A 26,078-nucleotide genomic window follows, 5' to 3' on the forward strand; every position below is an offset into this window, starting at 1 on the left:
CAAGCATTCTTCTTTGACACTTCCGAGGAGGCGTTGAGAGAGTTAGACTCCAGAGAGATGGGGCTCTCCAAGACCTCAAACGATGCTGAGGAGTTTATTGAATATGGGAGATACCCGATTGAGATGGGCGCAACACATGGATTGGCTGTTTTGAATGGCCTGGATAGATACAACTTTTAAAGCAGCTTCACTTGCTTCCTTCATAGACATGGTGCTAGCACTCTAGATTATGTTTTGGCTCCCACATCAATTATACCATGCATTCACCAAGACTTATCAATCTCGCCTAGGCTTGTTGAAGTGGCTCTAGATCATACTCATATATCTTTTTAGTAGATTTTACTTACACTATTGGTGGCTTTCATCACACAGCACATCGCCATCTGAGATACCACTTTTGCAGAGAGAGAGAGATGGAGTGTATCTAGCAAAGCTGTATAGTCTTCTAGCACTGGAGAACCCCCATAGACCCCTGTCAAGCTCACCTAGATATTAGCAGAAATGATACACACAATGACAGCCATACGCTCTTAGCTTACTAGGAGACCATGGTCTAGTAGCATGCCTCAAAATAGTTGGTATGATGATGAGTTCGAGAGATAAATGCCCGGCTACAAAGAGATGTGGCTTTAAGAGGCATCACATGGTAGTCACTTATATTATTCTTATGCCTTATACGGCAAAAGAAGAGAGCCTCACCCTGGAACGGGGGAACGACAAGGGGTCCGGAATGGGAACGGCGCAAAACGGGAGGCATAAAAACACCCAAATAATGCAATTTTTAGCGTTATGTGTTTGAACTTTGAATACAAGTAGTATTAGAGTCCTTTGACTCTAATACTCACAAAAAACATGATTTGAAGACCATTCCACCTTATTATGGCTTGATTGCATCATGTGGTGATGCGCGGTCATAGTACATTCACAACAGACACAGTGCATGCTTGAGATAGAGAGCTTCACTTCTTGAGACCAAGGGAGAGAGCTTGAAGCCTTGAAACTGTTGAGGGCAAGCCCAAGAGAGAGAGCTTGAGAGCTTGAGGCCTGAGCGCGAGGGTAGAGCTTGAGAGCAAGGAAGAGAGAGAGCCTTGAGGCTTGTTGCATTTGTGAAGGAAAGGGGTGAGGGGGAAGCAATTTATAAGGAAACACACACACCCAAAGTCTGCCCCTTTATGCTTCTTACCATTGCTGCCGTTCCGGGCCGTTCCCCCCTGCTGTTCCGGTAATGCCTGGTCTCTCGAAACGCCTTGCCGTTCTGGGCACCTGCAACCGGCCGAAACGCCGTTCAAAGTTCCATGCCTTGGTAGGGGCGTTCCCCGGTAACTATGGCTTTCTTAGCTCAGCTTGAGAGAGAGATTTATCAGATGCTCTTGAGCCAGGACTCTAGAGAGGCTTGGCGACTCTTTAGAGAGCACTCGTCCTCTCCAGTCATTACCTCTACAAAGACATGGACAAAATATGCATCCTTTCTATACACAGTAGCAAAGCAGTTACCATTGCCAGACCCCCTAGAGCAATATTCTCGCACTTCTACTTCCTTTACAATAGAGAAGGTGAGGCGAGCCATCGCCAGATTGCACACAAGGAGGACATAGGATCATGATGGTATAGTGGCAAAGCATTTCATACATGCTAGAGATCATATTGATGGATTTTTTGCCTTCATGTTCAATAGGGCCATGTATGAGGGGTTTCCTAAGACTTCAAGTACATCTGGATTGTACCACTACTCAAGTCTGGAGATCCGAACCTGCCAACTAACTATCACACTATCATGATTAGCCACTTATTGTGTTAGTTCCTTACCAGATCCATCCTCCACACATGACATGACACAAGCCATACTCACGAATAAACGAGCGTATAGAACGAACATCAAGCTCACCTCCCAACCATAGAGACAACATGGGCTCACCCCCAAACCTGGGAGCCTACACCAAACGGGCTAACCTCTACCACAAGGCCTCATGTCCCATACCACCAAGCCCACATCGATACACGTGTGAACGTAGAGCTGCCAAGGACCTAGAGTATAAGTGTGGTGATTATACAAGAATCAAGATAGCTCACTTATGAGCCTAGGGTCCTATTCATAGGATTCCTTAACCGCCCTAACCATAGGGCTATGTTCACACTTTGTCGGACATAGCTCACACGCCCATCTTGATGTCTAAAGAAGTAAGACTTGACTCCTTATTCTTAATTATTATCCTCAACAATATCCTCTGCTATAAAACCGGGGAAACGACTCTTCAACGATTTACGGATTTTGAGTAGCACTAGACCCAAGATGATGCTTCCACTTGATCAATTACTCGGGGTAGAAAGTCTTGCAAGACTTTTTGACCCTTTGATCAAGAACCAATTTGGGCTCAAGTGTAATATAACAAGTGGCATCTTCCAGACTCTGAATTTCCTCCAAAGGTAGGACTTGTTCATCCTGTCCCAACCACTCCTTCAAGCGGCTTACGTGCAACACGATGAAGAGTAATACCAGAGGATTGGATCCAATTTGTAGGATACGCCACTGACTTTCTTGATAATATGGAATGGTCCACAATATCACGAAGATAATTTCGAGCGAGGATCATCTCGAAATCCTTTGGTACCTTTAGGTACCCATATCCCCTCTTGGAGGTCACAAGGCTCTTGATGTTGGTTAGCATAAAAGATAGCCCAAGTCTTTATGCTTTCCCTAGCGAACACGAGCATTTCTTGTATGTTGTACAAGAAATTGGCTAAGGGTTGCATCTTAATACCTTCAATTCCATTGGTGGTTTCGTCTCATAATTGTATATAAGCATGAATGGGCTATAACTAGTAGCCGAGTTCAAATTCAATCTACGGAAGATAACATTCCCAATTAGATTGACGGCAGGAGTAGCATACCCTCGATGGTTTGGTTGGTGCTTTTATCTACCCATCAATCTCAGGGTGATCTAAGAACGACATAGCTAAGCTAGTCTCCAATTTCTGCAAGACTGTTTGCCAGAAATCTATCAAAAGTTAATGACGTGCAATGCTCCTTGGCCAACTTTGGATTCACCAATCGAGGGGCATAAGCCTTATAAAAGAGACTGCATGAAAAAGATAAAGAGATATATATATTAAAATATTGACGTGGCTATACGGATCTGTCAGCACATTTTGTGGAAGTTCCTGATGATGTGGCACATTGTACAGACAACTCGCGAAATGCGGAAGCAGCCCTAAGGACATACGCTTTTCATATCAAATGCTATTGGGGTGTAGAAGCTAATAATGTGTATGGTTGTAGGCCAAGGGCTTTTGAATAAGTGCCTTGAGGTCTCACTTTGGCAATCCAATGTGCGGAAACAGAAAACGAGTCCCTCGGCAATTGTAACTTTGTGCCTTGGGGTCTCACTTTGGCATTCCAATGTGTAGAAGCAGAGGCAGAGTCCCTCGACAATTGTAACTTTGTGAAGCAATAAAGAAAGAAATATCGAAAGGGGTGCCAGACTTTCAAGCCACTGCATCTCGCAACGGAACTCCACCGCTTCATGTGGACTCTAATCTCTCTCTCTCTCTCTCTCTCTCTCTCTCTCTCTCTCTCTCTCTCTCTCTCTCTCTCTCTCTCTCTCTCTCTCTCTCTCTCTCTCTCTCTCTCTCTCTCTCTCTCTCTCTCTCTCACACACATTTCACGCCTTTCACCTTTCACACCTATCAGCTTAGTTTAGGATTTAGGATGTAGACTAAACTCATTCGGCAAGATCTTATCCAGCTTGATAGCAGGATCTCCATATATATATATATATATATGGAGATTACTAGACTCATTCGGCAGGATCTTATCCAGCTTGATAGCAGGAGGACATGGATAGAGCCATCACGGGAGTTGGGTACAAACAGGGCTTTCTATAGAGAGCATCTTCTCCGACTCACGACGGACGGATTTGTCACACGGCCCAGCTACATGGACACACATCTATCTCATGGGTTACGATGTGCCATAGGCCAGATCCGCACATCTTCACACCAGCTTGGGATTGAGACAGGTAGATTCAGAGGCATACCAGCAGACAGTAGGATATGTCAGTTATGCAATACAGAGCCAGAGACAGAGTTTCACTACATATGTCACTGCACAGTCTATTATGAGATACGGGGACGCTTTCATTGTTTATTCAGAGATGGTTTTGACTCGTTAGATAGAGTCATGAGATATCAGGATCAGAGATGTCTCGGATTATTTCTACTTGAGATACAGAGACATAGAGACTCTCTATTGAGAAGGCATAGACAGAGACAGCCCCAGAGACGCATCTCAGAATTCTTCAGTCTGAGTACCACAGAGGCAGAGGGGACACCACCATCACAGAGCTCGGCTCCCACCCATACACACACCAGCGGTACTCTCATTGACCGAGCTATAGAGTTGGGGAGATCGAGACGACTGCGACCGAGGAGGGGAACCACGCAGCACCGGCGGAGATTGCGGCAGAGGATTCTACATATATACATATATATATATATATATATATATATATATATATATATATATATATATATATATATATATATATATATATATATATATATATATATATGTTTGTTAGGTTGTTGCAGTTTCTCACGTGTTCCTATTGATTTCTTACTTGGAGTGTCTAAGCTTGTTACAGTGGTGTCACAGACTAGATGATTTTTCTTCTACAGAGGATCCGTTCTATCTTTTGTAGCACACATGGGTTCTAGCCTTGATTCTAACAGAGAAGACATTGGTCCACCGACTATCCGACTATGGGAAGACGAAGAGCACTTCAATCCCCGTGAGGGAACGGGGAGAACCAAGAAGTTTCCAACGAGAGCAAGCCTCCTTCTGAGGAATCGGGAGAAAACCATGGCAAGTTTCCCGAGGGGGAAAAGGAGTACAAGCGTCAACTCCAGATTGACACTTGCGCAAAACAAATGATCAAGAACTCCAAGGACCCAAAATATGTGAAGTACGTGAAGAACCATCCGCCATGAGTTTTCATTCTTGATGGCAAGATGCCATCCACTCACCTCTCAAGTCGGTCATGAAGACTAAAGCAAAGCTAGGTGCAGAAAGCAAAAACTGTACTTGCAAGAAGAATTTGACGAAGCTCTTGAGCAGAAGATCAGGTAAATGATGAAATCCAAAAAGCACTCCAAAGAAAAGCAAGTATGAGGATGTTCCTGGTTCATCGGGTTGGAAATCGACTCTCAAGGCGGCTATTGGATTAAGAAGCGTCTTCATTTCAACGACGATTCTAGATGAAAAAAGGCGAAAGAAGCAAAGAAAGACCAAGAAAAGCACATCCAATAAGAAGTCTAGAAAGCACAAAAAGCAATCTAGCCACTCAGAGGAGGAGACCTCATCCTCTTCCAACAATTCAGACAGTGATACCCACACTTTTGGTACCGTTTATGGTAAGAAGCAGAATCACATGTTGAGAGCCACTCAGTACGACAACTTCGAGAAAAAGAAAAAAAAGACTAAAGAGTTTCGGTAGTAAAGGATTCCCATCAAGCTCTACTCACATACAACAATTTGACTCCGTTTTTTCCGGGGATAACTTTTCTGAAGCCTCCAAAGTACGAAAGGCGGCATCTTTTCTAAAGGGCAATGCTGAGCCATGGTGGTCAACCCTGCTCCTAAACAAAAAAGCTCCAAAAAAGTGGGTAACATTCAAGAAACTGTTCACTTTGGCATGGTTGAACAGGACGTCATCACTGCTTGGAACCACATGAGGATAAAGAAAGACGATACCTTGGCTACGTATTGTCACAATTTTGGAATACCTCTTTGCCGGTTACTTCTTCTCGAAAGATTCTTTTCTAGGGCAAGTGGAGCGATTTGGTTGCGGATTGCCTAAACAGATTCAACTATTTCAAGCAAAAATCCAAGAGCATTTAGAAGCTCATGGAGCACACAAATGAGGCATTCTCCATGCATTCAGGCTCCTTGACTTACCCAACACACGAGCCAGTGTCCAAGTCCACGGGGAAGGAGTCTTCCAAGGGGAAGAAGAAGGACAAAGAGTAGAAGAAGAAATACACAAGGGCCAAATTAACAAAAGAAGAGTGTGCTCAATACTTCATAGAGGGCAAGTGGTATCGCTATGGTGAACAAGAGCACATCTTCGCGAAGTGTCCAAAGAAAAAAACAAAGCAATTATCTGATGGTCAATAAGAGAGTTCCAAAGATGCACAATGATGTGCCGTGGGACATGGAACCAGAACAACAACTATCAGGTCCTAGCGCACAAGAAAAAGAGAGAAAAGGTTAAGCTCCTCCACGGATAATTTGGTCAAGGGCAAGAACTATCCAGCTCTCGATGTGAAGTGGGGGTAGGAGGACTTTGTAGATTCTCCTCTGTACTAGAGGTGCACCTTGAGGCTTTTGTTTTGTGTATCTATTCCATAAGTGCATGTTGAATCAGCGGGTTGAATCTCGCGTAACGGGGGTGCTGCACAAGACAAGAGCCACTCCACTTCTTTGTCTTGCCTAGATTGATAAAGTCGTTGAACAAGGTGGGTGTGAGGTGGTGAGAGTGAAGCAAGGCGGGAGCTCCAAAAGGGTATAATCTCTTTGTAATCTACTTCTTGTTTTGAAGTACTAAAGCCATTGAGTGGTTGCTTTCCCGTGGACATATAGCCCGCATTGGGTGAACCACATATATCGTGTGTGATCTCTCTCTCTCTCTACTCTATAATCTCTCGTGTGTGAAAATTATCTCTCCCCATTAAGTAATCTACTCAATTATCTACTTAGCTACGTCTTATTTCCTAACACGCAGATCGAGAGACCACATGTATATATGATCTCCTGCCTCTTTCCAGGCAAGCACACAGTGCCACACGACATCATCAAGGCAGAGCTTCCCCCCCCCCCCCCCCCCCCCCCCCCGACAGTGGAGGGTCTCTTTCAGATGATTTGCTTTATCCAAAGAGTGAGGGAGCTCCCGACCGACAGACTCACACGACGAGCATTTGAGTAAGCCATACAAATAGTAGAATCTGGATATGATAGAGCTTGGTACACATAGGTTAGAGCATGGTTCGGAGCACATGCTCCGGCAGATCTCTGGCAGACAGACTTGGATCACATCTCCCCTTTAGTGGAAGATGTCACACTAAAAAAATCATTTCCTTACCATACTGGAGGACGGGTTCATACAGCGACCACGATACATGGACATTTACATGCCACACGGCTCACGAGTGGCGATTGGTCAGCTCAATGTATCATCACACAGGCTAGAGATAGAGGTGGGGCGCGCTCATGCCATTCCTAGGGAGGAGAGAGTCTGCAGAGTATGCAGAGAGGAGGTGGAGAGTGAGGAGCACTTTGTTTGCAAATGCAGAGCTTACGATGATATTAGAGGTAGATACGAGTCACTTCTCAGAGGGCAGCCTACCCTCTGCAGATCATGCACTCTCGAGATCAGAGACAGTTTGGGGTGCTACTTTTTGCTGGAGATACAGAGGCACAGAGACACACTTCTACAACCACCTACAGAGACGTGGGGGGGGGGGGGGGGGGGGGGGGGGGGGGAGAGACGATCGCAGCTTGCAGATTTTTTCCAAAGGACCACACGCCCTCCACTCCCAGATCCACTGAGGGGAGTGACTCTCCAGCAGGCTGAGACGAGCCGGACCAAACGACGCCCACGTGTTACTGGATGCCAAGCCCCACGCCTCCACCGCAGATAGATTGAGGAGATCCAGACCCGAGCATGTCGAGCTACTGAGCAGAGACGAGCCCAAATGATGGCTCACACAGTTGTATCATCCGAGAAGCTCTTGCTCATGATCCTCCCATGTACTACATTTTACACCCTCCTATTGGCACGGGATGGAGCTAGCTAGCTTGATGCATTTGCATGGTTTACCAACTGAGCATACCAACATGCACATACCCCTTGTACTAGAGCTCCATCCCCCCCCCCCCCCCCCCACAGATCCCATCACAAACCAAGGCTTTCATCCTTATCCTTACTTTGTATCAGTTTGGATTGTTTTGTCTTTTCCAATAGATGAAGGACATACACACATGTATATTTGAATTGTCTCATAGGCCAACTTCGGCCTTACATAGGCGTTAAAAAATCTTTCTTTCTCTCTCTAATCAGAGTGAAAGGCAGTGCCAACATCTGTCTCCAGACACCTTGTTTATACTGCATAAGCTGCTAGGCATTGCGTATCATCAAGCTTTTATCGCTTTCCAGCTCTTGCACAGAATTCTACTGCAAAAACAAAAACAGATTACCTTGTGAACCTCTGCAGGTAGAATGGGAGGTTGTGGAAGCCAGGCTTTGTCCAGCCATGGGTACATCAAGCCGTATAAACCCCAAAATATCCATGCAAACATCATTGCAGATTTGACACTTAATTGACGGCAGGGAAGCTGATAGCCCAGACCCTCCATCAGAGGCTGCATAAACTTGAAACTGTTGACAGCAGCACCTGCCAAAAAGCAGAAAACCAAATAATTATAACTTTAGGATTCTGAAGCTCATTAACTGCCAGGCATTGGCCATCTGTTGAATTTATTATTTACACTTATTTGCAATCCTACACATACACAACAAAAATACTCAAACGCTGGTGTCAAGGAACACCAGCAGCTCCTTGATAGACCCTTATCCTCAGTCTTGTTGCATCAGGAGGTTTCAAGTCGGACTGGTCATATGATGTCATAAGACCATCAGTTGAAGCAGCGTTACCAAAAAAAAAAACATCTCGCCTGGATTCTGAGCTTGCCTTGAAGAAATCTGGTGAAATGTTTTAGTTGTAAAGACAGGCAAATCCTTCACATTTTGACCAAGGAGAGTTTGTAAGTGTGCCCTTTTTCTCTCTGGTCAGATAAAAAGCTTTTGGCAAGCCATGATTTGAGCTACATAATATCAAGCTCATTGCTTCTACCTGTTAAATATCTGATATAAGATTTTAAAGGGCCGCATACAAGAAAGACTCTTAGAAGTTGGCCTTACAAGCTCCATGACAGACCCATCTAATGAAGATACCCCCTGCAAAAAAGAACCTCCCCAAATCTCATCCATGTTAAAATAATAATTATACAAAGCTGACCAGCCACCACAGTCTATCCCATGTGAAACAACACCTTTCGCTCGCTCAAGGCGCAACCTTTGAAAATTCCTTTACTTCAACTCCAGCATCTTTCCTTATCCCAGGGCTTAGCCATCATGGCACAAACTTCTTCAACTTCCTACATCAGCATCCATCTCTTTATCTCACCTGCCTTTAGCCCACGTGATCATCATCAGCATCTTCAAGGAACGTACAAATAGGTGTCACCAAGACTGAACTTGCAAAAATAGTACGACCATCTCTTTACCTCACCTTGCCTTTAACCCACGTGATCATCATCAGCATCTTCAAGGAACGTACAAATAGGTGTCCAAGACTGAACTTGCAAAAATAGTACGACTTTGGAACAAATCAGAAGAAACTGACACGTGTTTACAATTGCTGAGTCTATCTTGATGCAGAAAGCGAACTTCATGAGAAACATGCGACTTGTGACAGACATGTCGTTTCACAAGAGTATATGAGACTTCTGAATTCAAATGTATACCTCACATCCTTTAAATAGCTTAGGCACAACAAATCAAGGGCTAATTGGCAACTCTTCATTTTTGCTTTTAAACAAGTATGACAAATGGATTATAATGAACAAAAATATGTATCTCTACATTCAGACTTAAATTCAATCCTACACAGAATCTATTGTTTATCAAATAGCACTTAGGATTATCAAATTTCATTCTCAAAATCCATTAATCTATGTTAACCTTTGTAGTGATTGTTTGTGATGCCTCTTTTGCTCGAACATCAAGAGTCTTCTCTAATGGATTATTTAAATTTTATCTTCCATTCCTAAATTTGAAAAGTCTAGTGAATATTTCCTTACCAAGGCTCATCAAATGTCAGATACATTTATTTTCTAAAAAAGGCAGCTAAAACTTGCAATGCACCATTCTTTTTAACAATTTTAAAGAGGGATATCACAGAACCACCAAAACCACTTTATATCAAAAACAACTTCATGTAGAAGGATAAAAGTTACTGGCAACAATGTTGCAACTGCAAAAGCTTTTGAAGAACAGCTAGGTCCCTGAACATATGCTATGCCCACAGCCACCAGGTCTACGAAATGAGCATGAAAATGCTTTCTCACTTTGGGAAGGCTAGATTTACAAAAGCTCCAACAGCTTCATCAAGCCTTTTTGGTTCATCCTTCCATTTAATCATGTAATCGGCATATAAAATAATGCAGTACCTACCCAATTGTTCTCTAGTCTCCCTCATCTCTCCTTGATAGAGACAAGGTGTCATTGCTTTTTGTCTCTTGCTGGCTCTAAGGGTCTCTGCTCTTTGAAGGGTAACTCCATGCAGCCTGCTGTGTGCCTGCCGGAGGTGGGGTGGATCTCTGAAAGAATTCCGTGATCTGTATCTCACACTCTCTCCCGGTACAGTCTAGGCCTAAACAGACCTCAGATCTCTCTGTGTCGCTGAATCTCCAGTATAAACCTCCCTAGCAAATGCCAAACTGGACTTTGCTGAATCTAAGAGTTGGCAGAGGGAGCGTTGTTCTCTGAACAAGGTGGAATATCTCCCTCCAATGGCAGTGTAGGCCCTTGTCACAACTGAATGATGTGGCATGACCTCAACTCAACCTGAAGAGAGTCGTTGTCGACCCAAACCTGACCAAAATCTGGCCGTACAGCCCTGGAAAGCGTAACAAGATTTGCACTGTGATCTGCAGCGAGAAGTCCATGTGCTGACATGGCATCCATACGGCCGTGCTGGCATGGCATCTGGGCAATGGAGAGCTTTTGGCGCCATTTACTGAAAGCATCGACTTTGGAAGAGCTTAGGATTAGTTTTAAAAACAGTTGAGTTTTGTGCATATATAGGCAAATGCCAGATTTGCCCTACCTGCTACAAAACCCCACGATTCCAGATAAATGGCCTAAAATGCTAAATACATGAACTCACTAAAAGTGACCTGGCACACATATTTAGTAGCAAAAATGCAGAAGACTCGAGACTATGACCTCGGGAAACCCTAGGAACAGGGCCCCCGCCTCATGCCAACCTACCGGGTGAGCAACTGTGAAGTGCACCACCGTGAACAGGTATGTCTACCTCAAGTACGGTCGGGCACAACCTCAAAACAGCCCTCACACCCTAATCTGCTCTTGGGAGATACTGGAGCTACAACCATTCAAGAATCTGAACTCTAACAAGCTCTTCCACATCGGTAGGATACTCAGACTTAGGTTTGTTAGCATAGAAGAATTCCCATTACGGTACTCAGACTTTTGTGTGTCCACATAGAAGATTTTGAAGTCGCATCTTTACGGTACTCAGTCTCAGGTCTCTTCGTATAGTAGATTTTCAAACGAGTCAAACAATATTCCAACTAGATCCAAACAAGTTCAATTCCAAACAAGTTAAGACAATAATACCCAAACAAGATCTGACAAGTTCAAGCAGTACCCAAACAATATTCTCAAACAGGTTTTCAATCAATGATCAAATGAACAATCCTCTTTGTATCTATGGGAGTGGATATCCATCTACCATGCTTCCTAATGCTTGTAAATTTTCCTCGATCCCGCTACTTGTTATCTGCAAACAAATAACAAGAGCATCCAAAAACATCTATTAAACACATGCTGAAAATTTCTGTAAAACCCTAAATTTATGCGGAAACTCTAATTTTTTGAAGTTGTTGCAATAAAAAAGCTGTTTGTGTCGATGCGTGGGGCTTGTCAAGAGGATCAACTTTGCCTTTTGCACGGCTAAAGAGATATTGAAAGGTCTTTGAAACAAAAAAAAGCGTCAAAAAACATGCTTTTTGGGCTTTTCGGACCAAAAACGAGCATCTTCTTCTTCTCCTCTTTGTGTTGTCGTTTCTTTCTTCCAACTCCATAGCTTCGAGTTGTATGCTGATGTAGGATCAGTTTGCTTGTTGGAAAGCAAACGGCTGACACTTTGATACCACTATAAGTGAAAGGGCACCACGTTCTGTCGGAAGATAACAATTGGAACAAACGGCTGGCACTTTAATACCACTATAAGTGAGAGGGCACTACGTGCCGTCGGAAGATAACAATTGAAACAAACCCTAGTACTTGAACACTTGAGCTGAAAAGAGAATATCACACTTGAGACGAGACTAAAACCGTTAAGATATTTCTTTATTTATCGATCTCAATTGATATAACCACCTGGAACACTTGTCCAGACTTTGCAACTGCACAAGACTTAGAATGACTACCCGAAGGCCTCTATTTATAGGCACTTGGCCTCTTGCTTTTACAAAGTGCAGAGATCCAGCGTTTGGGCACACACTCTCTCTAGTGTTTTGCACTTTGCTAGTGTATTTATCGATCTCAATTGATATAACCACCTCGAGCACTTGTCCAGACTTTGCAACTGCACAAGACTTAGAATGACTACCCGAAGGCCTTTATTTATAGGCACTTGGCCTCTTGCTTTAAGTGCAGAGATCCAGCGTTTGGGCACGCACACTCTCTCTCTAGTGTTTTGCACTTTGCTAGTGTTTTGTGTGTGCGCCACATTCTCTCTCTAGCGTTTTCTCTCGCCTCCATCGATCTCTTTCGCTAGCTTTTTCCCCCCAGCGATCCCTCTTCCTATAGCTAGCGCTCCCTCATCCTTGCCGTGTGCACACCTCTCGGGTTGGCATTGCGTGCCGTGAGTTCCCGTGCCTGTTCGATGGGCAATACATGCTAGGAGCTTGACGACAAGGAGATCCATCGCAATAGATACGAGATCTATTGGCTGCCCGGTACGAAGAGGAGGTTTGCTCGAAATTGCAGACAAGTTCATCACCCGATTCACCCTTTTCTGGTGCACCTTTGACATGGTATCAGAGCCACGGCGTGCTCTTGAATCGGATCAGTGATTTGTGCCAATTTTTGGTGCTGATTTGTCGTGACGAAAAGAGACGCACTCTTTTGGGGCTGATTTCGACTTGTAGTGGGCAGATTTGCAGATCTTCTGTTCTACCTTGACCTAGCCTTATCACATGCCTAAGTTCTCCAACACAATGGAGAAGAGTGCCAACAGACGACCATCACGTACTCTGACAACCAGAGTTGTATAGCTATTGCGAGGAACCCGGTGTTCCATGCTCGGACCAAGCATATAGAGATGCAGTACCATTTTGTTCATGAGAAGACAAAGGATGGCTCTATCCGACTAGAGTACATCCCGACTTCGGATAACCCTGCTCATATCTTCAACAAACCTCTTCCATAGGCGACATTATCCTCGCATGCCAGCTCCATTAGACTTGTTTCACGTCCGGGAGCTGAGAGGCACTATGTATGCGTCTACCTGATGGCATCTCTTTCATCCTCTAAATGAGGCAAACTGTCTGGAAAATAGCCTCAACTAGCATGGGTGACGTAGCTAACTCCTCTCTAATAATGTAGTGTGGTATTGAGGACTTGTTGCGGAACAAGTGTGATATCATACATATGCGTGGTCTCTCAATCTGTGTCCATGAGGTGGCTGATATTTCAAGGGCCCATACTGCTGCAGCATACATCAAAGCTGGGGTGTCAGGTGACCAAAGTGTCGAAGAGCCACCCCTTGGTGCGGGGCTCTTGAAAGTGTGTGCCTGGTGACATCTCCTCTCTAGCATGGCCAAAGCCCATATCCTCTATTGAGCTTGCTGCCCATAGCCGCATGTGCTATTATGAAGCGCTTGAGTGGGTTGGCAAAGGAGACTCCCAAGTATACATAAGACTCCACCAGCTCTACATGTCCACCTACAGCCAAAAAGACCACCACACTCCGGACTGCCTTGGAAGTATAAAAGATCATGACTTGGTTTTCCCAAGGTTCACTGTCAGCCCTCTTGGTGTACAAAAATCGTCAAGACCCTCAAGGTGTCGTAGTAAGCCCTCTTGTGACTCAGAAATCGAAGCAACGTCGTCATCGTAAAGCATGAAATGTATTGGGGTACCTCCAAGATCTGCACCCTTGCCACCAACTCGTAGTATGAAATCTAAGATTTCATCAATGTAGTGTCGAAGAGGGTCGGGGAGAGTGGGCATCCTTGCTTCAGACCAATGGTGCTTGGTAATAGAGTTTAATAAATCTCTAGGGCATCGTACCCTCTCTCTCACTTAATTAGATAAAGCATACATAGCCCAGGTCATCTATGAAGGTATACCCAAGCTTTGAAGGTGCTCAAAGAGCCTCTCATGTGGAGCTCTATCAAATGCTTTGCGGACGTCCACAAAGCAACAATGTAGTCTCTTCTTCCGCACTTTTGCCCCATCAATGAGGCAACACAGAACGAAGTTGTGATCTATAGTAGAGAAGGCTCATCTGACACCTGCCTAGCTGAGGGCTCTGAGTGTCTCCCTCTCTGCATATGAGCTGAGCTCTGCCTCAAGTACTGCTCCATAGAGTTCGTCCATGGTGTGGCAAACCATGATGGTCCTGTAGTTCATGGGTCCAAGGTGTCACCGGACTTGTGGATAGGCACAATGGTGTCTAGTCCACTTCTCCGGGAATCCCTCCGCTTGTTGAAGGTGTGCAATCGACGGGGCTATGCTGTTGGCTGTGTAAATGAGGTGCTCACTCTGTATTCGTGTATAATCAGCAAGTCTACTGTGATGTAGTTGGAGTATGGCTCATGTTTCCGTACTTGTGGTGAAGAAAGTGGAGATGGTAGGTTGTGGCTCGAGTGGCTCTAGGATAAGAGGCTACCTAGCTACCTCATACAACCTCTCTGCATTGTAAAACACCCCCCCCCCCCCCCCCCCCCCCCGTTTGCAACTCCATGTGGCATGCATGTCAAACCTCCAGATATAGACCAAAGTGCCGTCCCTACAAGGAGACGGTGCCCAGTTTGAGTAAATGGCGTCCATAGGCAGTGGGGTGGGTTGTGTCTCCCGAGACTCAGATGAGGTCCTCCTCCTCTGTATTATGTAGTATTTCTGGGTCCTCAAAACCATAGGTCTCTCCATGGTGGCTGCATGTCCGGGCATTGCCCATGAGGAAACTTCTCCGACTCCATAATCCCCTCCATCAAGCATGTGTACGAGAGAGAGAGAGAGAGAGAGGGGGGGGGGGGGGGGGGGGGGGGGGGGGGGGGTTTGAAAAATGAAAATCATTGAGTTTCTAGCGCACATCATTGCACACAATATGCTTCCTAGTCCAATCAACATGAGACCTACATGTTTTACAGCAGTCAAAACTTTCAAACAAAACACTATTATGCAGACTGTTACTGCATCAAGGCAACATGCACAAACAACTTGCAGCGTCAAAGCTCATCATCAGAAAATGCAACATCACATTGCTGACAAAACATCACTCACAACAGCTTATGCAAGGGGAATTTCATCTTACCATCAGAAATAAAATATGCCTGTCCACAAGCAGGTGCACGTTGTCTGCCTGGTATATCATCAATCAAACCCATGCTTGCGAGTAATAGTGCTTGGACAAGATTATCTACATACAACCAGTCTGTCTTGACCTCAGCACCACCAATATAATACATAAAAATTCCTTTCTGAGCCAAGTTCAAAAATCTGGGCACATGATACTCCTCATGGGGTCCATAAACAGCAGCCGGACGAATTGCACAAGTATGCAGTTTGTAACCATCTTTCGACCTGCAACAAATTATATTACAAGAAAGTGTCTAGTCAGAAGGCAGTGAGATCCTCCAGCATGCCTATCCTCGCAACCCTGAATAACTAATCTACTTATATTACAGGGAACCTTCCCTTACAACATTAGAATGGCCTCAAGCATGAAAAATAATTACTTTAAGAGTCGGCCGTTACTCTTCAAGACTAGCTGTTCAGCCAAAGCTTTGCAACGGCCATATGAATCGAGATGCGTTTCTGCTGGAAAATAACCCATATTCTCATCCCCATTCACAATTTGTTGTCCTCCAAACACAACATTGTAGCTACTTGTAAAAACGAGCCTCTTGACTCCACATTTGACACAACTATCCAAAACATTGCAAGTCCCAATAAGGTTGACTTCGTCAATCCGGCGTGCCTGGAGCATTTCCTTCCCAGAGATGCCATAAGAAGCAAGATGGAAAACACAATCTGCCCCACGAAGGGCCTTATCCGTTTCATTCTTCTGCTTAATGTCGCCTGCACCATACAAACAAAACAGAATCTCAAACTCTTGAACCACACTGCAACACTAAGATGCATGCTAAAAGGAGAATCGCGTCAATGCAGTCACAAAGGTACATAAACACTATATATCTACAATCATATGATGTACATGTAGCAAGCTGCTATTAGCTTAAATACAGTGTCACCAGGTAGCATGTTAAAACATATGGCTCTTAGAATATGCATGTACACATTCGCAAGATCTAGACTTCTCATTAAGTCGTGAAACCACAACATGACAGAGAATAGGGAGAACTCAAAAAACAAGCACAGCACCAACATTGACACAAAAGGAATATGTGCAGAGCCTTTGGTTTGTGGCATGCTATGTGGATCCACTTTGCCATCAAACTCAAACTCTTATAAATCAATTTATTTAACTGGCTGAATACAAAAACTAAACTCCTAATATGCAATTCATTTATTGCACGAGATGCCAAAGTTCCAAAATCTATTACAAGAGACACTAAACTTCCAGATTATTAGGGTTAGTTGCATGTGTATCAACTCAAGGTCCATTAAGGCACAATGACAACAAGTTGACAAGAGTGCAAACTTACTAAGATTCCCTCATTATCTTAGACACCTTGAAATTCCTCGCATCAACCTTACCACATTTTACCCCCTGTATCCCAATCAGTGAGAAGATTTCACAATCAGCACACATAACAATTGAACGCAATCTAGATGTGTCCTTCGAAGGTTTCTGCTACAAGTGGGCATCGACAAGATTGTGCGATAGCACTTATGGTGTGTTCAAGTTGAAAGATGCTTGCTTCAGGCACCAATTGAAAGCACCCAACTGAGCGAAAATACAACTAGCAATTCAAGGCTTTCATATTCTTGTAACATGCACTGAAATGAAATACCTGATGTCAATGCCTGGATCCAGTCGATCTTTCGGTATGGTACTTGTAATGGAAACTTGTTTTTTGAGATTTTTCATCATTTTTGCTGAGGGTAATGGCGGCTTGTTTTTATAGGTTTTTGTTCATGTTTCCTGAGTTTCAGACTATAGTAGGGTCATCATTTTTCTGAGAACGTCATCTGTATCAAAAACCGTTGTGCGAAGTGCGGCTATGGAGTTGTGCTTTGCAAAGTGAGACAATAAAAGCAAGTCGAAGAGAACTTACCCTCTCAAGAGAGTTACCTGAAATGCATTGCAAATCTTCCAAGTATCTGGCAACTTCGGTCGAAGGGACACATCATTGATCTTTTCAGAAATCTAGAGAGGCCCACAATATCTCATCCTTAGCTTTGGAAAAAGCCTCTCCTTACCCTTCTTCTTTCTAAGGCGCCCCTTCTCAAATCTAAGAAGCACCCAATCACCCTCAACAATTCCAAATGGTGCCTTCCACACCGAAGTGTCAACAGTGTTGTTATATGCAAACTCCACCAATGGTAAATACTTCTCCCACTGAAACTTATTTTTAAAGATATAGCACTTGTGAACAAGTCTAAAACCACTAAGTTGGTAATCTCTCACTATCCATAAGTCTTGAGGATGAAATGAAGAAGAGAATTTGAGCATAGTACCCACATTCTCACACACTTCTCTCCAAAACAAAATGGTAAATTGAGGGTCTCTATCTGACACGACAGACTTAGCATCCCATGCCGCCAAAAGATGTCCGAGACAAAGAGCTTTGCCAAATGTTCGGACTTCGTTGTGTTCTTCACTAATGCAAAATGAGCTTGTTTGTTGAATCTATCCACAACAGTCGAAATACTATCATGCCCACTCAGAGTTGTGGGAACATCAAAGATGAAGTCCATTGCCATACTCTCCCATGGTCGATTTGGAAGTAATAAATGTTGTAGGAGTCTTGTGACTTTGTGATTGTCATACTTCACTTTCTAACATATTAAACAAGTACAGATAAACCCATCCACATCCTTTATCATCAGATTTTGCATATGAGCCTATCAATCACAGAAAGATTACATATGTTGTCTTTCCAATCAAAGAATTACACAATTCGACATGTCTTCTTATGTTTACGAAACCATGATTGATTAGACAAGCTTCTATCCCGAAGTGGGGAAGTGTGAATGGCCATTGACATGCTTGAAAAGCATAAAGGACTATATCCTTTACCTTATTGGAAGGGAGAAATGGATACAAGTGTATGGAACGGATGGCAACTACCTTAGGCACACACATAGTAAAACATGTATGATGATTTGCATTGACCGTTGTTTTGAGAATGCTTGAGCATGAGGTATTCTATTGGGAAAGAGATTTCATTTGATTCCCATTTTGATTTTTTTATTATCCGTTTTTCGCCGATTCTAGAATGCTGTTTAAGTTTCTAGTCAAGGGCTAGAAGAATATAAAAGGATTATCCAAAAGAAGAGAAGTGTCAATACACTTGTTACATGTCTAAGGACACTTGTCAAAGACAAAAAACAATTCACTTTTTCTTTAAAAAAGGCAAGACACTTGTGCCATTGAGACATGTAAGGACACTCATCAAAGATAATTTATCTTTTTAGACAAGTGGCAAGTGATACTGCTACCACATAACCTTCTTATTCAAGAGCCAAGTTCATCTATAGAAACAGCCCCTTTTCCCTCATTTTGGAGATTACCTCACTGCTGACATTACTCTCTAAATCTAAGCCCAAGAAGCCTCTACACTACCATCACCATTGCCCTCTACATGCTACCTCTCTCTCTCCCTTTAATTCTACATGTTACCCCTCTTTCTCTCTCTTAAGCGCTACATGTGACCTCTCTCTTCCATTCAAGCTTTATGTGAGGAAGAAGACATTGGAGGAGGTGCTGCCGAAGTGATTGCATAAAGGAGAACGCATGAGGAAGCCATTGCTGATTTCTTCATCAAAGGACATCACTCTTCCGCATTCGACGTGCAAGAGAAGACACCAGATGGGTGACCGCCTTTGGGGTGGCACATAGGCGGTCCATACAATTGTAATTCTGAAGGATAAACATATTCTTGTGAAGAGGCCCAACCGTTCTAGGTCAGCAGTGTGTCACTCTCAATCTTCTCTCTCTATCTCTCTAATTTGTCTCTCAAGTTATCCATATCTCTCAAGCTCTAACCGGAGATTAGTATTTAGCATTTCTGCACACTGTTCATTGGCAATAATAAGTATGTGGTGTGTCAAGGGTGAGTTTCATCCTTCTTGAGTTGTGGCCAATAGAAATATCTCTCAAACACCCTTATGTGTTTCCTCCATGCCCTTGTGCCCAACAAAAGGAGGATTGTGACACTCCGTCAACACCTTTTACTACAAACCACCTGTCACACACAGCACGGTCTTTCGCATCAAAAACCCTTCCTTGAGAGAACAGCCACACACCGTCTCCCCACTCTATACACTATCGAAGATCTCGACAAAATCCGCGTCTGTAGCATACTTCTCCCACATCGCAACAAAATCCAAATGATGCATTGAAGTGAAAAAGGATATTTGTGGCTTGCAAGACAACGCATCTGCCACCACATTCATCTTTCCCTACAAGTATACGATCTAAAAATGAAATGGCAATACAATGTCGTCCATCTCATGTGTTTTTTTTGAGAGGTAGCTTTGTCAAATCAGCTCACTTTCAATTGAGAGCATAGACAAAGTTTCTGTCACAAACAGGAGCGCATAACAATATAAAATACATTCGGATAAATAGGATTTATCACTTATTACTGAAGCCAGAGGATATAGAGAGAAATAAATAGAGAGAGAGAGATAGAGAGTGAAAAGATCGACACAGTACTGGGGACCAGAAGATGGGCTGGCCCCCCCCCCCCCCCCGTAATAGTATCTTTCTTACAGAGGAGAAGTCTATACAAGCACTTGAACCGAACGTATTACCACGTTCGTTCTAGAATAAGACTTGATGGTTGCCGGAAGCCTCAGCTTTCGATTCCTAGGGCAAAACCCTATTCCAAGGAACTTCCGTTCCTTATTCCAATTCCTCGAGAATCAAGGTTCTCGCCTCTGGATCTCACTTCCAGACTCAGGCCATGGCATCCCTGCAACTCTTTTCCAACTCTCTTTCCACAGTCATCTTCCCGCAGAACAACTCTGCTTTCCCGGACACGAAGTCCTTACTTGGGAATCCCAACTTCCGGATCACAACTTGAGAGACTACCTCTCTCCGATCCGTGGATCTACTTCCCAAACTCGAGTACGAAACCCCTTGGCTGTTCTGGCTCTAGTTTCTCATAGCGCTTTTCTCCTGCAGAGGCTCATACCTTTCTCTGCTCCTACTCCCTCACTAAGAGGAAGTACACCTGCAAACAAATACTCAAAGATCATAACATGAAAATCGTTACCTTCAAAGTCTCGACGCTCGAAACGCAACTCGATTCTCGAAAAGCAATTCCCCGAAAGAGATCTCTACATAGAAAATTCCTCTCTTCCAATCCTACACACAAAAGAGGTGTGTTCTCGGGTTCCTTCTCGTAAATCAGCCCCGTCTACGACATTTATGGGCTGAAAACAGAGAAAAACAGCAGCTTGTCGCGATGGAAACACGCTCCGTAGGCACTTCTTCGCGAGGGAACTCACGCACCGGGTCTTGGCGACATCGGTTACACTTGGAATAGCCATGGGTGAACTCTGCAGCAGCATCTCCTTCTTGTAAAGACTGATCCTTCCCTCTGAGTGAGGGCATGAGATGCTTTTATAGCTCCCGGCCACGGGCACGAATAGCTGCTCGCGTAGAGATCGCGGCCGTTTTTTCTTTTTTTTCTTTTTTTCTTTTTTTTTTTGTAGACGTTGTTTCGCCAGAAAAAAAGAGAGAGAGAAAACGCTGGCTGATCTGTTGCCTTATTTATCGGATAGCTACCCACTTAGCCCACTTATTAAGTGGGCAGTCGGTCACCTTTAAAAATGGTAGTCAGGCAATGATTTCATGAGAAATTCCTTTTATGGTAGCTTAACTACAAGGTCTTCTAGATATAGTCTCTAGTCAGCCCTCGAACATGAATACTTGGCTCTCGCCATTAAACAACTTAATTGACCACAGAAAATTAAGAAGCTTAACCATGGTATTAATATTCGATCTCTAGTGCCTTTCGACCGTCAAATTAGCGACCCCAGACTTGTTTAATTTTTTACCTTTACATCTATTTATGCATTTGATTACATTGCAATTTAATGTTCATTGCTGACAAATTGTTTGAAATTCTTTTACCAATCAATTTGTCTACCTAAAACTGCATATGCTTTTTAATCACTTATGAGAATGCAATTACTGTGCCAATGTTGTTTGATTTTGCAGTGACTGAAGAAGGCTAAGGACATTCATCTCAAATGCTCTTCCACCTCGATGAACGAGCTTCAACTCAATAGCTTCCGAAGACGAAATCTACATCAGGAAGGGGGGCATGTTAACCCTCACGGCTCACGGACACCCCATCACCTACGACGGACGTGTATTATATATTTGGTAGAATCAAGTACCGGGCTTGTCGGACCAATAGGAAAAGGATAAGAGTGATCGCCGATGAGAGGCGCACTATAACTGGGACATTCGAGGGATTAGTTGGCTAAGCATGGGCGCCCAAGTGTGAATGGGGTGAGCTCATATAAAAGCCAACTAAACCTAAAATTCACTCATTCTCTCATTTGTGCAATAGAAGAGTGCTCTTGCTCCATCTCCATCTTCTTCTTCTTCACCTCCTTGTGTGTGTGTGTATGTGAGAGAGAGAGAGAGAGAGAGAGAGAGAGAGTGCGATCGAGCATTGCGACGGCACGACGGCGGTGAAACGGTTGAGCGTGACGTAGCGACGTCTCCTTCTTCTTCGCGGCGAGGAATCCTCCACGGCAGGAGCATAGAGCGGTGAGTGACACACCATTGCCCTCTTTTGAGCTTACTAGTTAAGCTAGTTGTGTGCTTGGAGCAGTCTATGGCTCGCACACAGTGTTAGGCAAGGCCCTTGCTTCGACAGTGCGGCAAGGAGCGCACACCTCCAAATGTGGCGTACACAAGCTAGGGCAGCCACGTGGATCCACTCCTTTTACTTTTTCCGTTGCCTCTTTTACATCCTTAGCCCTGAGCAATCCGTCTCGAAAGGAGGTGTCCAAAAATTTCTTTAGAGTACGACCAACCGATGGAAAATAATTGATGGAAAGAAGGAGCAACAAGAGGAAAAAGTTGACTTAGAACATTAATCTTTGTCCTAAAGATCCACTTTGTTGAAAGCAGATTACACAATTGATCATCTAGAAGCATACAACATTGTCTTGACATGAACTAAGCATGCGGTTTTAACAACAACAAAAAACTCACAAAAGTAGCAATCTGTCCAACAAAACAAGCACCACAAAGGGGTGAAATACATCCAAAAAAGCGACACAGAGTTGTGCCAAATGTTGCACAAAAGAATATACCAGGATGAATCATGAATCCAAGATAAGCCCGAATTTTCCCTTAATGAAAAGTGCAAGGTATAGACTCGTGGTAGTCACCCACAAGACAATATAACCATCAGCCCCATCGTGCATAGTATTGACTAACTACTACGACATCCCCACTAACATCGTCAGTGCCAAATAGTAGGTGTAGATTAGGCACCAAAATATGCTCCCACACCACACACACACACGAGCATACATCAACACAAAGATCTGCGTACTGAGTTTCTGCCATAACTCGAGAGATGCAGGGCAGACTCAGCCATAATGAAGCCTAGCACTAAAAGAAGCATTAAATAGGAAAAATTAGACAATGAGGTAGTTGATAGGGCATACACACTACAGAAGATAGAAAGAATTAGCACAATATCAACTGGTCGTAACTCGGACAAAAACTGCACATTGCACCAAAGAAGTTGATGCATCGGTTGATATTAAAAAAAAAATCGGCAATGCTAGGTTAAGAGAAAAAATTAGCTAAAGAAATAAAATCTACGAGAATGAGAAAATTAGTTAGAGAGGATTAGAGATGCAAGGCTAAGGTTGAGAGGGTAATCGGGTCTTCCACGCCAAGAGAAATGTGTATCCATAGTGAGGTAGGAGACACTCAAAAGTGAGGTAGGAGACCTTTGAGTGTTGGTTGGAACCCCAATATTGGTGTTTCATTTCCAAGCTCTCTTCATCTAGCCCATTAAGAAAAGAAGAAATCCAAGTTCAAGCGTGCTTGTGAGTCAGGTGAAAACAATTATGAGTTCTCTTATTTGTCTGTGATAAGATGGCTTCCTTGGACTTATTGCTGCTATAGCCACTCCTCGGCACAATACCACTTCACGATGTCAACCGCCATGATAATACTGGAAGAACATCCACATCTTTGACAACTCGTGCCCACTTGGAATATCCCCCTTCTCGCAGGGGTGGCGTCAGACAAGAAGAATGGTGCTTACACCATTTATTCCATAATGGACTGCTGTGTCATGACTTCATCCGTACAGCTGTATTCTCTTGTTCACCAAACTCTGCTTCTTCTTGGCCCATCACTGGAAATACCGATTCATAATGGAGCATTTGTGTTGCTGAGTAGCCCTCTTTCCGTGCTATACATTAGACCAACTAATCTAGTTGTTGTAACCTCGTTACATCTGCAGGAAAGATTTAGAGAAAAAAAGAAAAAGTGGGTTTCGGAGGAGCTTGCCTTTGATACAAACTACACGTTTCTTCAAAAGCGCTGGAAGTAAGGGGGAGGAGGCACGGCAGTCCAAAGCACGTACTTCCTGTGCGCCGCGCTCTACAAGCTCCAAGCAGAGAGCAGCTCCCACGGAGGAGAGGCCATCTGTCACTACAAACACTTGCCCTTCTATGCCTTCGTGTTCTGAAAGGAGTACCATCTTGTTGCCAAGAATGATCCAGACGAGCCTATATGGAATCAGCCTGCTCGACGTGCACTATTATGAAATGAATGGAAGGGCCTGAACCAGACGATGGCGCTGCGTTTTTGCTGATCGCATAATGAGACCATCTTCCTGTGCTTTGCAGAATGAAATTAAAGAGGACTAGGGTAGAGGGGCCAGTATAGGGACACTTAACTTGGGAGGGATGTGGGGAGCTTGAAATTTGTGAAATTTTTGGGTTTAGGGTGCTAGCCAGGATCGCTATGAGTAGGTCAACAAGTGCAGGTGAGATGGTGACATGGAAGTGAAGGTTAGTGCGTTTTTAAAGGGGTTTTGTAAATTGTGTGTAACAAATTTTGGGCTAAGAGGGGAGGGGAACCTACCTCTGGCACGTGCCACTCTTGAATTCTTTTTGTGGTAGTAACTGCCTAGAGAGTGGATGGTAACTGCCAAGAAAGTGGCTCATAGGTTGTGAGTAATAATCCACTCTAGCCTCTTTAGCAAGCCACCCACAGGTCTACACGTGGAAGCCCTATCCCCGAATGTGATCCTATGTAAACCCCCCCTCTCCGCCACCCACCACCACATGCCCATCAGCAGTAGGGTTGCAACTTGCATGTTGCTGGCACATTGTGAGATAGAGAAGCTCATAGGGAGAGGGAGAGTGAGAGTGAGAAATCGGGGGGGCGATTGCAACAGAGACGGCGGCCTCGTTGTCTTCAGCAGCAGCGTCTTCGCCCTCTGAGGCGGCAGGGAAGACAGCATGGTCCATTGTTGAGCAATGCTCTTCCAGTGAAGCAGTTTCGGCCTCAAATCATCGTACAAATCGTTATCAAGGCTGCAGCTGGACGCAGAATAGGAAGAGGTGCGAAACAAGCTCTTCATCAGCCCAAACTGAAATGGGGATTTCGGACTACTGTTAATCATGACCGCCTTGTCCCCCATCTTGCAAATCACGGTGTGCTGCAGGGGTTTCACGGGGGCATAGGGGCACCAAGGTATTGGGAGCCGCCACCAGGTGCCAAGCTGGCAACCATGGTGGAAGGGCTAATGTGCTCAGCAGAGGCAGTGGTCATGGACAGAGACGATTTTGGGAGAGGGTAAGATAGTGGGTTATCATAATGCCTACCCCCTGCTGCATAGATGTATGTGGCAGTTGTTGCAGATGGCGGATAGACGGATGGAAAGCGGGGAGATTCAATGTCATTACCATCAAAGTTTGATGTGCGGGGTGTTGTCATTACCATCAAAGTTTGATGTGCGGGATGACAGCAGCCATTGAAGACGGCATTGATAGCAGCCATTGAAGACGGCATTGACAGCAGCCATTGAAGACGACATTGACAGCAGCCACTGTCTTCTGACATATCAATTGTGGTTTTCTGACATTCTGAGAGATCAATTGCAAGTATAGCAAATCCTCAAAAAGCTCTGGACTAGGTGAGAACTATTCTTTTGCTCACTCAGTAATCATGATGTTGTCTTCAGCAAATATATAATCACCTTTAAATGAGTTAATAAATGTTTAATTTAACCTTAAAATTAATGTCCAGACAAGACATGGCATGTTGATTCTTGATGTGACTTAAACATGCAAACTTGCAGCTCACCTGCATTAATCCAGACAAGAAAAGCTTATGTAGGAAAGATTACATGGCTGTAATTTGGGAGTCACAAAATGTGTTGATACATCCAAAATTGCAAATTGCAAAAAGTCCAAAAATGTGTTGTGTAGGCCAGACAAAAACATTTTGGGTCGCGAAAGCCGATAGGACAAAAAGTAAGGAAGTAAACATGTTTATACAATGGTAAATTAGTTACTAGTTTTTTGAACTTGCCTTGATAATTTTAGCTTCTCCATTCTATGCTTTCGTGCCAATGCATGGTATGGTTGGTCGATGTGTAGTGGCCTCAAGTACAGAGCTTCAAATGAGCCCTTCTCCCAAAGGATAGAGCGCAATTTGGCTTCAAAATATTGTTGTTGTGCCTCCCAATCTTTCCTTGAAAGCTTTGCTTGACGGGCATCAATTCTTCGTTGTTGTGCAGCCTCCTTGTCAGCTATGGATTGTTGTCGTTTCTTTTCTTTCTCTATGCGCTTTTC

At 44.0% G+C, this 26,078-nt stretch overlaps 1 protein-coding gene across 2 annotated transcripts in view; it reads right to left on the reverse strand.

Moving 5' to 3' along the window:
- The window catches only part of LOC147425823 (uncharacterized), a 66,778-nt gene extending 42,631 nt beyond the window's left edge, over positions 1-24,147 (reverse strand). The window contains exons 1-4 of one of the 2 annotated variants that reach the window (XR_015186115.1): positions 23,782-24,147; positions 15,830-16,172; positions 15,406-15,674; positions 8,252-8,448 (exon numbers count right to left, since the gene is read on the reverse strand). Coding sequence is in view for 1 of the 2 variants with exons in the window: in XM_086497947.1 (XP_086354073.1) it covers positions 8,252-8,448; positions 15,406-15,674; positions 15,830-16,172; positions 23,782-23,974 (1,002 nt within the window). In the remaining variant the exon portion in view is untranslated. The remainder of the gene's footprint in view (positions 1-8,251; positions 8,449-15,405; positions 15,675-15,829; positions 16,173-23,781) is intronic. The other variant, XM_086497947.1, reaches the window with a different exon arrangement.
- Positions 24,148-26,078: the final 1,931 nt, after the last annotated feature.

Source organism: Adiantum capillus-veneris, chromosome 24 (genome assembly GCF_014529385.1).
Source record: "Adiantum capillus-veneris isolate H3 chromosome 24, ASM1452938v2, whole genome shotgun sequence".
Taxonomy (NCBI): domain Eukaryota; kingdom Viridiplantae; phylum Streptophyta; class Polypodiopsida; order Polypodiales; family Pteridaceae; genus Adiantum; species Adiantum capillus-veneris.